Here is a 12,959-nt window from a genome sequence, read left to right as displayed (position 1 = left end):
CACAGGAGTGTTGTATCACCTATAGGGTGAGGTGGTCACAGGAGTGTTGTATCACCTATAGGGTGAGGGTGGTCACAGGAGTGTTGTATCACCTATAGGGCGAGGGTGGTCACAGGAGTGTTGTATCACCTATAGGGCGAGGGTGGTCACAGGAGTGTTGTATCACCTATAGGGTGAGGTGGTCACAGGAGTGTTGTATCACCTATAGGGGAGGGTGATCACAGGAGTGTTGTATCACCTATAGGGCGAGGGTGGTCACAGGAGTGTTGTATCACCTATAGGGTGAGGTGGTCACAGGAGTGTTGTATCACCTATAGGGTGAGGGTGGTCACAGGAGTGTTGTATCACCTATAGGGTGAGGGTGGTCACAGGAGTGTTGTATCACCTATAGGGTGAGGTGGTCACAGGAGTGTTGTATCACCTATAGGGCGAGGGTGGTCACAGGAGTGTTGTATCACCTATAGGGGAGGGTGGTCACAGGAGTGTTGTATCACCTATAGGGTGAGGTGGTCACAGGAGTGTTGTATCACCTATAGGGGAGGGTGATCACAGGAGTGTTGTATCACCTATAGGGTGAGGGTGGTCACAGGAGTGTTGTATCACCTATAGGGTGAGGGTGGTCACAGGAGTGTTGTATCACCTATAGGGTGAGGGTGGTCACAGGAGTGTTGTATCACCTATAGGGTGAGGGTGGTCACAGGAGTGTTGTATCACCTATAGGGGAGGGTGATCACAGGAGTGTTGTATCACCTATAGGGTGAGGGGTGAGGGTGATCACAGGAGTGTTGTATCACCTATAGGGTGAGGGTGGTCACAGGAGTGTTGTATCACCTATAGGGGAGGGTGATCACAGGAGTGTTGTATCACCTATAGGGTGAGGGGTGATCACAGGAGTGTTGTATCACCTATAGGGTGAGGGTGATCACAGGAGTGTTGTATCACCTATAGGGTGAGGGGTGAGGGTGATCACAGGAGTGTTGTATCACCTATAGGGTGAGGGTGATCACAGGAGTGTTGTATCACCTATAGGGTGAGGGGTGAGGGTGATCACAGGAGTGTTGTATCACCTATAGGGTGAGGGTGCCGTGTTACCCCACTAGAAACCCTGACCCCTCCAATACTGCCCCCTGTGTTACCCCACTAGTAACAATGACCTCTCCAATACTGCCCCCTGCGTAACCCCAGTAGTAACAATGACCCTTCCAATATTGCCCCCCGTGGTACCCCACTAGTAACACTGACCCCACAATACTGCACCCGTGGTACCCCACTAGTAACACTGACCCCACAATACTGCCCCCCGTGGTACCCCACTAGTAACACTGACCCTCCAGTACTGCCCCCTGTTTTACCACACATGTAAGAATAACCCCCCCCAATACTGCCCTCTGTAGTTACATGCTAGGACCTACTGGACCTTTGTATTATCGATCCCAGCGCTCCATTCTGTACCACAGATTCAGTTACCCACAGAAGAGAGGAGTGGTGGGGGGCGCCGGACTCACCTGCGGCTCACTATTATATACGGTATTTATCTGCCCCCGGATCCGTCACTCTGCCCATTTGCAGCTGAGCTGCAGTACCTGCACAGACCATGGGGTGGCGATATTTTTGGAAGAATTTTTGTCATGTTTTTCGAGCCCTGGACAACAAATGAAAAGAACGTTTGTCCCTGTATGGACATTGACCTCGATATCCTGGTGTCCTCTTCTTCTGCCCTTAACCCATCAAGAAGCCGCACTACAGGTTGTAATATGAGCAATATAGTAACACACACAACTCATAAGATAAAAAGCCTTTATTCAAAAGGGAAAAAAAGGGTTAATCATATATGACACCCACAAGCGGATACTGAGCTACGAGCACACACTATAGAGCTGTACACACGGGTCGGCGCTGTGCATCCGCTGCTCGGAAATACTGACAAGTAGGAGGAGTCCAATGAGAAGCGGCTCCGCCCTCCCTATGGCTCCCGCGTGGATGGCTTTGCCTAAGATCAGGAGACTGACCAGAGGTAGACGTCCAGATGAAGGATCTAATTGCCTGAGTGCAGCAGCTCTACACCGATTCTCCTAGGAAACACGGACCACTTGTAGCTCACAATCTCCCGCCAGATGCTACGTTTAAGTCTCTCGTCTGCGGAACCGTCCGCCGCCGCTCAGTTCTCTTCTCCTTCAGACTCCGACTCTAGGAAACGCAGAGAATTACAGTGTTACTGATGGGCAAACGGAAAACAATGCATCAGTACTGCCTCCTTGTGGTCGTCACAAACACTGCATTGAAGGGGAATGTAGCTGCAGTTTCTCCTCTACTGTGAGGCTGCACGCTGTGAGAGGGGAGAGAGAGCAGCTCTATTTCTCAAGTTGTTACAATGTTTCTCTGTAGGAAGCACTATACCAGTACTGCCTCCTAGTGGTGATCACATACATTGCACTGGAGGGGGATGTAGCTGCAGTTTCTTCTCTGCTGTGAGAGGCGAGGGAGAGCAGCTCCATTTCTCATGTCGTTATAACGTTTCTCTGTAGGAAGCATTATATCAATACTGCCTCCTAGTGGTGATCACATACACTGCATTGGAGGGGGATGTAGCCGCAATTTCTCCTTTGCTGTGAGGCTGAACGCTGTGAGAGGGGAGAGAGAGCAGCTCCATTTCTCATGTCGTTACAATGTTTCTCTGTAGGAAGCACTATATCAATACTGTCTCCTAGTGGTGATCACATACATTGCATTGGAGGGGGATGTAGCTGCAGTTTCTCCGCTGCGGTGAGAGGGGAGAGAGAGCAGCTCCATGTGGTTATAATGAGTCCTACAGAAAAACATTGTATAACTTTACCCCATCTGGACTCCGACACAGAGAATTATAGTGTTATTGATTGGCAAACGGAAAACAATGCATCAGTACTGCCTCCTTGTGGTCATCACATACACTGCATTGGAGGGGGATGTAGCTGCAGTTTCTCCGCTGCGGTGAGAGCGGAGAGAGAGCAGCTCCATGTATCACGTGGTTATAATGATTCCTACAGAAAAACATTGTATAAAACTTTATCCCATCTGGACTCCGAATTATAGTGTTACTGATGGGCAAACGGAAAGCAATGCATCAGTACTGCCTCCTTGTGGTCATCACATACACTGCATTGGAGGGGGATACAGCTGCAGTTTCTCCTCTGCTGTGAGAGGGGAGAGAGAGCAGCTCCAACTCTCATGTCGTTACAATGTTTCTCTGTAGGAAGCATATGAATACTGCCTCCTAGTGGTGATTATATACACTGCATTGCAGGGGGATGTAGCTGCAGTTTCTCCTCTTCTGTGAGGCTGCACGCTATGAGAGGGGAAAGAGAGCAGCTCCAATTCTCATGTTGTTAGAAATGTTTCTTTGAAGGAAGCACTATACCAGTACTGCCTCTTAGTGGTGATCACATACACTGCATTGGAGGGGATGTAGCTGCATGTATACTATAATACAAGTAGCTCCATGCATCATGTGGTTATAATGATTCCTACAGAAAAACATTGTATAACTTTACCCTAGTGCTGCACAACATATTCAAGAAATCCCGTCTAAGTGGCAGCACAGACATTCCGTCTTCCTCCAGCTTTTTGAGGTAACCCCGCGCTTCTGGAAGAGCACTGCAGGGTCTTCAATCCTTACTGCTGATAATTGGGGGTCCATCTCCCTTTCCCCTCTCACAGCATGCAGTCTCACAGACACACAGAAAGGCACAATATACACAATATACACTCCCTGAAAGCCCCTTTATAGGTCTGTCCACCGGTCATGAAGTTTGGTGCTCTGTGATCTCCACTAGAGGGCAGCACCCAACAATAGAACTTTCTACATGGATCTACAGCAAAGGTGACAAAAAAGGGAAGCGAGAACACAGAGAATCCCATAGCATCACATACAACCTTACAGATACTGTTCTGTTATCTACAGCGCCTGCACTATATGCGAGCCAGAAAGAAAGGAAGAATCACACAACATACAATGTATTTACCTTCTTCTGCATTTTGAAGCCACTCAACAAATTTCTTCATCTGGTCAAGAAAGACGCTTTTTCCCTTGGCGATGTGCGCTTCCTTATACCACTTCAGAATGGCTTCTTCTCCCAGGACATCCGCTGAGACCCCAGAAAATATCCCAGAAATATCAGAAATACATACTACTATAATACTGCCCCCTATGTACAGGAATATAACTACTATAATACTGCCCCCTATGTACAGGAATATAACTACTATAATACTGCCCCCTATGTACAAGAATATAACTACTATAATACTGCCCCCCATGTACAAGAATATAACTACTATAATACTGCCCCCTATGTACAGGAATATAACTACTATAATACTGCTCCCTATGTACAGGAATATAACTACTATAATACTGCCCCCTATGTACAGGGATATAACTACTATAATACTGCCCCCTATGTACAAGAATATAACTACTATAATACTGCCCCCTATGTACAAGAATATAACTACTATAATACTGCCCCCCATGTACAGGAATATAACTACTATAATACTGCTCCTATGTACAAGAATATAACTACTATAATACTGCTCCCTATGTACAGGAATATAACTACTATAATACTGCCCCCTATGTACAGGAATATAACTACTATAATACTGCCCCCTATGTACAAGAATATAACTACTATAATACTGCCCCCTATGTACAAGAATATAACTACTATAATACTGCCCCCTATGTACAGGAATATAACTACTATAATACTGCCCCCTATGTACAAGAATATAACTACTATAATACTGCCCCCTATGTACAAGAATATAACTACTATAATACTGCCTCCTATGTACAGGAATATAACTACTATAATACTGCCTCCTATGTACAGGAATATAACTACTATAATACTGCCTCCTATGTACAGGAATATAACTACTATAATACTGCCCCCTATGTACAAGAATATAACTACTATAATACTGCCCCCTATGTACAGGAATATAACTACTATAATACTGCCCCCTATGTACAAGAATATAACTACTATAATACTGCCCCCTATGTACAGGAATATAACTACTATAATACTGCCCCCTATGTACAAGAATATAACTACTATAATACTGCCCCCTATGTACAGGAATATAACTACTATAATACGGCCCCCTATGTACAAGAATATAACTACTATAATACTGCCCCCTATGTACAGGAATATAACTACTATAATACTGCCCCCTATGTACAAGAATATAACTACTATAATACTGCCCCCTATGTACAGAAATATAACTACTATAATACTGCCCCCTATGTACAGGAATATAACTACTATAATACTGCCCCTATGTACAGGAATATAACCACTATAATACTGCCCCCTATGTACAAGAATATAACTACTATAATACTGCCCCTATGTACAAGAATATAACTACTATAATACTACTCCCTATGTACAAGAATATAACTACTATAATACTTCCCCCTATGTACAAGAATATAACTACTATAATACTGCCCCCTATGTACAAGAATATAACTACTATAATACTGCCCCTGTGTAATATTTCAGCATCTTCTCACCTTTATAGAACAGGACTACAATCTTCTGGAAGGCTTTCATGAAGTGGATGTTATCGTAACAATATTCTTGGACCTTCTGTAGCAGGACGAGCTCTGATTGGCCCTGTGTGCTGAATACGGCCAGGAGGGGAGCATATTGCTGGAAGACGAGGTGATGATATTATTTATAGTTACATAATATCAGTCTTGTAACAATCTGGAGATACAACACAGATGTCATAAGGGCTAGAACGTCCCTTTAAATCCTCACCTTTAAGTGCTTCAGAGCCTGCTCCGCCACCAGCTCCTCCTTCTTGTTCCATTCCACGGCGTTCATCACGCAGGTCCACAGGAGCCCGATCACGGCCGGCTCCGATATCTCGCTACGTTTCATCTCCTCTTTTAGGTAGATAACGATCTGCAGATAATGAAACGAGGAGAAACTGTAAGCGAACTGTAGAGCTGGGGTCATAAGGAGTCACTGGAGGTATGAGCGGCATTATCACAGCACTGAATAGCGGTATTATTCCATGTGTTGCCTCCGTCTGCGGGGACAACGTTACCTCCTTGATTGGACATTCTTCAGATAAACGTTCCTGTAATTCCTTCTGCAGTTCCTTCCGAGTTCCCAGAGATTGCTGGACCCGCAGGAAATCACTGAGCTCCTTCAGGTCTGCGTCAGTAAAATACTTAGAGAAATGATCAACTGTCTGCCGATTGGCCGGAAACAGCTCCTAGGAGGGGGAAGTATTATAGTAGTTATATTCCTGTACATAGGGGGCAGTATTATAGTAGTTATATTCCTGTACATAGGGGGCAGTATTATAGTAGTTATATTCCTGTACATAGGGGGCAGTATTATAGTAGTTATATTCTTGTACATAGGGAGCAGTATTATAGTAGTTATATTCCTGTACATAGGGGGCAGTATTATAGTAGTTATATTCTTGTACATAGGGAGCAGTATTATAGTAGTTATATTCTTCTACATAGGGGGCAGTATTATAGTAGTTATATTCTTCTACATAGGGGGCAGTATCATAGTAGTTATATTCCTGTACATAGGGGGCAGTATTATAGTAGATATATTCCTGTACATAGGGGGCAGTATTATAGTAGATATATTCTTGTACATAGGGGGCAGTATTATAGTAGTTATATTCTTGTACATAGGGGACAGTATTATAGTAGTTATATTCTTGTACATAGGGGGCAGCATTATAGTAGATATATTCTTGTACATAGGGGACAGCATTATAGTAGTTATATTCTTGTACATAGGGGACAGTATTATAGTAGTTATATTCTTGTACATAGGGGGCAGTATTATAGTAGTCATATTCCTGTACATAGGGGGCAGTATTATAGTAGTCATATTCCTGTACATAGGGGGCAGTATTATAGTAGTTATATTCCTGTACATAGGGGGCAGTATTATAGTAGTTATATTCTTGTACATAGGGGGCAGTATTATAGTAGTTATATTCTTGTACATAGGGGGCAGTATTATAGTAGTTATATTCCTGTACATAGGGGACAGTATTATAGTAGTTATATTCTTGTACATAGGGGACAGTATTATAGTAGTTATATTCCTGTACATAGGGGGCAGTATTATAGTAGTTATATTCTTGTACATAGGGGACAGTATTATAGTAGTTATATTCTTCTACATAGGAGGCAGTATTATAGTAGTTATATTCTTCTACATAGGGGGCAGTATCATAGTAGTTATATTCCTCTACATAGGGGGCAGTATTATAGTAGTTATATTCTTCTACATAGGGGGCAGTATTATAGTAGTTATATTCTTGTACATAGGGGACAGCATTATAGTAGTTATATTCCTGTACATAGGGGGCAGTATTATAGTAGTTATATTCTTGTACATAGGAGGCAGTATTATAGTAGTTATATTCTTGTACATAGGGGACAGTATTATAGTAGTTATATTCCTGTACATAGGGGACAGTATTATAGTAGTTATATTCCTATACATAGGGGGCAGTATTATAGTAGTCATATTCCTGTACATAGGGGGCAGTATTATAGTAGTTATATTCCTATACATAGGGGGCAGTATTATAGTAGTTATATTCCTGTACATAGGGGGCAGTATTATAGTAGTTATATTCCTGTACATAGGGGGCAGTATTATAGTAGTTATATTCTTGTACATAGGGAGCAGTATTATAGTAGTTATATTCTTGTACATAGGGGCAGTATTATAGTAGTTATATTCCTGTACATAGGGGGCAGTATTATAGTAGTTATATTCTTCTACATAGGAGGCAGTATTATAGTAGTTATATTCTTGTACATAGGGGGCAGTATTATAGTAGTTATATTCTTCTACATAGGGGGCAGTATCATAGTAGTTATATTCTTGTACATAGGGGGCAGTATTATAGTAGTTATATTCTTCTACATAGGGGGCAGTATCATAGTAGTTATATTCCTGTACATAGGGGGCAGTATTATAGTAGTTATATTCTTGTACATAGGGGACAGTATTATAGTAGTTATATTCCTGTACATAGGGGGCAGTATTATAGTAGTTATATTCTTCTACATAGGAGGCAGTATTATAGTAGTTATATTCTTGTACATAGGGGGCAGTATTATAGTAGTTATATTCTTCTACATAGGGGGCAGTATCATAGTAGTTATATTCCTGTACATAGGGGGCAGTATTATAGTAGTTATATTCCTGTACATAGGGGGAAGTATTACAGTAGTTATATTCTTGTACATAGGGGGCAGTATTACAGTAGTTATATTCCTGTACATAGGGGGCAGTATTACAGTAGTTATATTCCTGTACATAGAGGGCAGTATTATAGTAGTTATATTCCTGTACATAGGGGGCAGTATTATAGTAGTTATATTCTTGTACATAGGGGACAGTATTATAGTAGTTATATTCCTGTACATAGGGGACAGTATTATAGTAGTTATATTCCTGTACATAGGGGGCAGTATTATAGTAGTCATATTCCTGTACATAGGGGGCAGTATTATAGTAGTTATATTCCTGTACATAGGGGGCAGTATTATAGTAGTTATATTCCTGTACATAGGGGGCAGTATTATAGTAGTTATATTCTTGTACATAGGGGACAGTATTATAGTAGTTATATTCCTGTACATAGGAGGCAGTATTATAGTAGTTATATTCTTGTACATAGGGGACAGTATTATAGTAGTTATATTCCTGTACATAGGGGGCAGTATTATAGTAGTTATATTCCTGTACATAGGGGGCAGTATTATAGTAGTTATATTCCTGTACATAGGGGACAGTATTATAGTAGTTATATTCCTGTACATAGGGGGCAGTATTATAGTAGTTATATTCTTGTACATAGGGGACAGTATTATAGTAGTTATATTCCTGTACATAGGGGGCAGTATTATAGTAGTTATATTCCTGTACATAGGGGGCAGTATAATAGTAGTTATATTCCTGTACATAGGGGACAGTATTATAGTAGTTATATTCCTGTACATAGGGGGCAGTATTATAGTAGTTATATTCTTGTACATAGGGGACAGTATTATAGTAGTTATATTCCTGTACATAGGGGGCAGTATTATAGTAGTTATATTCCTGTACATAGGGGGCAGTATTATAGTAGTTATATTCCTGTACATAGGGGGCAGTATTATAGTAGTTATATTCTTGTACATAGGAGGCAGTATTATAGTAGTTATATTCTTGTACATAGGGGCAGTATTATAGTAGTTATATTCTTGTACATAGGGGGCAGTATTATAGTAGTTTTATTCTTGTACATAGGGGGCAGTATTATAGTAGTTATATTCCTGTACATAGGGGGCAGTATTATAGTAGTTATATTCCTGTACATAGAGGGCAGTATTATAGTAGTTATATTCCTGTACATAGGGGGCAGTATTATAGTAGTTATATTCTTGTACATAGGGGGCAGTATTATAGTAGTTATATTCCTGTACATAGGGGGCAGTATTATAGTAGTTATATTCTTGTACATAGGGGACAGTATTATAGTAGTTATATTCCTGTACATAGGGGGCAGTATTATAGTAGTTATATTCTTGTACATAGGGGACAGTATTATAGTAGTTATATTCCTGTACATAGGGGGCAGTATTATAGTAGTTATATTCCTGTACATAGGGGGCAGTATTATAGTAGTTATATTCCTGTACATAGGGGGCAGTATTATAGTAGTTATATTCTTGTACATAGGAGGCAGTATTATAGTAGTTATATTCTTGTACATAGGGGCAGTATTATAGTAGTTATATTCTTGTACATAGGGGGCAGTATTATAGTAGTTATATTCTTGTACATAGGGGGCAGTATTATAGTAGTTATATTCCTGTACATAGGGGGCAGTATTATAGTAGTTATATTCCTGTACATAGAGGGCAGTATTATAGTAGTTATATTCCTGTACATAGGGGGCAGTATTATAGTAGTTATATTCTTGTACATAGGGGGCAGTATTATAGTAGTTATATTCCTGTACATAGGGGGCAGTATTATAGTAGTTATATTCCTGTACATAGGGGGCAGTATTATAGTAGTTATATTCCTGTACATAGGGGGCAGTATTATAGTAGTTATATTCCTGTACATAGGGGGCAGTATTACAGTACTTATATTCTTGTACATAGGGGACAGTATTACAGTACTTATATTCTTGTACATAGGGGGCAGTATTACAGTAGTTATATTCTTGTACATAGGGGGCAGTATTATAGTAGTTATATTCCTGTACATAGGGGGTAGTATTATAGTAGTTATATTCTTGTACATAGGGGGAAGTATTATAGTAGTTATATTCTTGTACATAGGGGGCAGTATTACAGTAGTTATATTCCTGTACATAGAGGGCAGTATTATAGTAGTTATATTCCTGTACATAGGGGGCAGTATTATAGTAGTTATATTCCTGTACATAGGGGGCAGTATTATAGTAGTTATATTCCTGTACATAGGGGGCAGTATTACAGTACTTATATTCTTGTACATAGGGGACAGTATTACAGTACTTATATTCTTGTACATAGGGGGCAGTATTACAGTAGTTATATTCTTGTACATAGGGGGCAGTATTATAGTAGTTATATTCTTGTACATAGGGGGCAGTATTATAGTAGTTATATTCTTGTACATAGGGGGCAGTATTATAGTAGTTATATTCTTGTACATAGGGGGAAGTATTATAGTAGTTATATTCTTGTACATAGGGGGCAGTATTATAGTAGTTATATTCCTGTACATAGGGGGCAGTATTATAGTAGTTATATTCCTGTATATAGGGGGCAGTATTATAGTAGTTATATTCCTGTACATAGGGGGCAGTATTATAGTAGTTATATTCCTGTACATAGGGGGCAGTATTATAGTAGTTATATTCCTGTACACAGGGGGCAGTATTATAGTAGTTATATTCTTGTACATAGGGGCAGTATTATAGTAGTTATATTCCTGTACATAGGGGGCAGTATTATAGTAGTTATATTCCTGTACACAGGGGGCAGTATCATAGTAGCTATATTCTTGTACATAGGGGCAGTATTATAGTAGTTATATTCTTGTACATAGGGGGCAGTATTATAGTAGTTATATTCTTGTACATAGGGGCAGTATTATAGTAGTTATATTCTTGTACATAGGGGGCAATTTTTATTAGTATAAAACAAACATAAATACATAAATACTTTTCCATCAAATAAATCAACATTAAAGGTCATCAGTATAAATCATACATGTTCATAAAAATAAAATTTAGATTAACTGTAACTTAAAAGTCCATTTTGGCTTAAAAAAAAAAAATAAATAAATAAATAAAATAAAATAAAGAAAGATATATATATATAACAGATACAATCGCATATTACAATCAGTCTAGATGGATGTTCCTCCAGAGTCTTACATTCTCCCCCTTTTTTCTGACCTCTAATGACTGGATCCACCTGAGCTCGGACATGATGAGGCTTATGGCTTTATGATGGTGGAATGGCTCGCTATGGACAGACACTCTGGTTCTCATGTGCCAGTGATAGTATTTAATGACTTGGATAACTATATACATGGTCTCCTGGTTGATGTTATGTACATTAGATCTTATACCATAAAGGATCTCTGGGTACCTGAGGGACTGCAGTGATGGTATCTTTAGCTTGGTGGATATTTCACGCCAGATGTTCCGTCCACCCCAGCACTCAGATATAAAGTGGACCATTGTCTCCTCCTGCTGACACCCGAGGGGACACATACGATCTGCCACACTCAGGAACTTTAGATTTCCCCTGACAAAGAGCTTTCCCTGTAATGAGAGCCAGGCGATGTCACAGAACTTATGGGGCAGCCTCCGACCATTCAAGAACCTCAGACTGTCCTTTAGGGTGGTGGTTGGACAATCCGGAAGTGCCAGCTGTAGAGAGTAGAAGGTCCTACAGACTCTGGAGTAGAGATCTTTCCTGGTCTTAGTTTCTATGAAAGACTTTTCTATCCCCCATTTCCTTAAACACCGTATCCCATACTCCAGATACTGGGGGAGGAAGCCAGGAGTCCATCGGCCCCTCTTGAGACTGCCGCCTCGCATCCAGGATTCTGCAAAAGGCAATATCCAGTCCCTGACACTACTTACCCACAGGAGACCATTATTTGAGTCCAAGCTTCCAAAATTAACTTTCAGAAACATGGAGTCAAAAAATACCCTTGGATTTAACATATCCAGCCCACCCTCTCTCCTCTGCAGGTAGGTGATCCCTCTTTTTACTGGGTTCAACCTGTTCCCCCATAAAAGCTGGAAGAACAGGCTAAAGAGCCTAGAGGAGAAAGATTCTGGCAAAGGAAAGACGACAGAGACGTAGAGGAAGACAGGGACCAGGTAAGTCTTCATCAGAGTAACCCTTTCTCTATAGGTCAGCCTCCAGTTCTTCCATCGCTGAACCTTTACATTTCCGGTATCCAACTTCTCTTCCCAATTTAGTTTGGCATTATCTTCCCTCCCGAATTTAACCCCAAGGATTTTAATATGGGCGGAGGCCTTGGCGAACTGTGGCAGATCAAAGCCAGGAGCAGTATCCAATGTCCAGAAAGCTTGACTCTTCTCAAGGTTGACCAGAGACCCGGAGGCCTCTGAGTAACTTCTGATGGCTGCAGACAACATCTCCACCTCTCGAGGTTCAGATATCACCACAGTCACATCATCCGCGTAGGCAACAACATCCAGGGGCAAGCAATGGGGGACCGGCACCCCCTGAAAATCACACCGCTGCAGTGATCGCAGAAACAAGTCTATGGCAAACACATACAGCAGTGGACTCAGGGGGCAGCCCTGTCGTACCCCTGCCTCTACTTCAAAAGTGTCCCCCTGCCAACCATTGATCAGAGGAAAGCTCTTCGCCT

The 12,959-nt window shown here is 41.0% G+C and overlaps 1 protein-coding gene across 4 annotated transcripts in view; it reads right to left on the bottom strand.

Moving 5' to 3' along the window:
* Positions 1 to 1,783: 1,783 nt before the first annotated feature.
* BZW2 (basic leucine zipper and W2 domains 2) overlaps positions 1,784 to 12,959 on the bottom strand; it is a 45,921-nt gene continuing 34,745 nt past the window's right edge. For all 4 annotated transcript variants that reach the window (XM_072154400.1, XM_072154401.1, XM_072154402.1 and 1 more), the window contains exons 8-12: positions 6,115 to 6,285; positions 5,823 to 5,969; positions 5,573 to 5,711; positions 3,999 to 4,121; positions 1,784 to 2,187 (exon numbers count right to left, since the gene is read on the bottom strand). In XM_072154400.1, coding sequence (XP_072010501.1) covers positions 2,159 to 2,187; positions 3,999 to 4,121; positions 5,573 to 5,711; positions 5,823 to 5,969; positions 6,115 to 6,285 — 609 coding nt within the window. In that variant the 3' untranslated portion in view covers positions 1,784 to 2,158. The remainder of the gene's footprint in view (positions 2,188 to 3,998; positions 4,122 to 5,572; positions 5,712 to 5,822; positions 5,970 to 6,114; positions 6,286 to 12,959) is intronic.

The sequence above is a fragment of the Engystomops pustulosus genome, chromosome 5 (genome assembly GCF_040894005.1).
Source record: "Engystomops pustulosus chromosome 5, aEngPut4.maternal, whole genome shotgun sequence".
In the NCBI taxonomy this organism is placed as follows: domain Eukaryota; kingdom Metazoa; phylum Chordata; class Amphibia; order Anura; family Leptodactylidae; genus Engystomops; species Engystomops pustulosus.
This window is presented reverse-complemented; position numbering and strand designations above follow the sequence as displayed.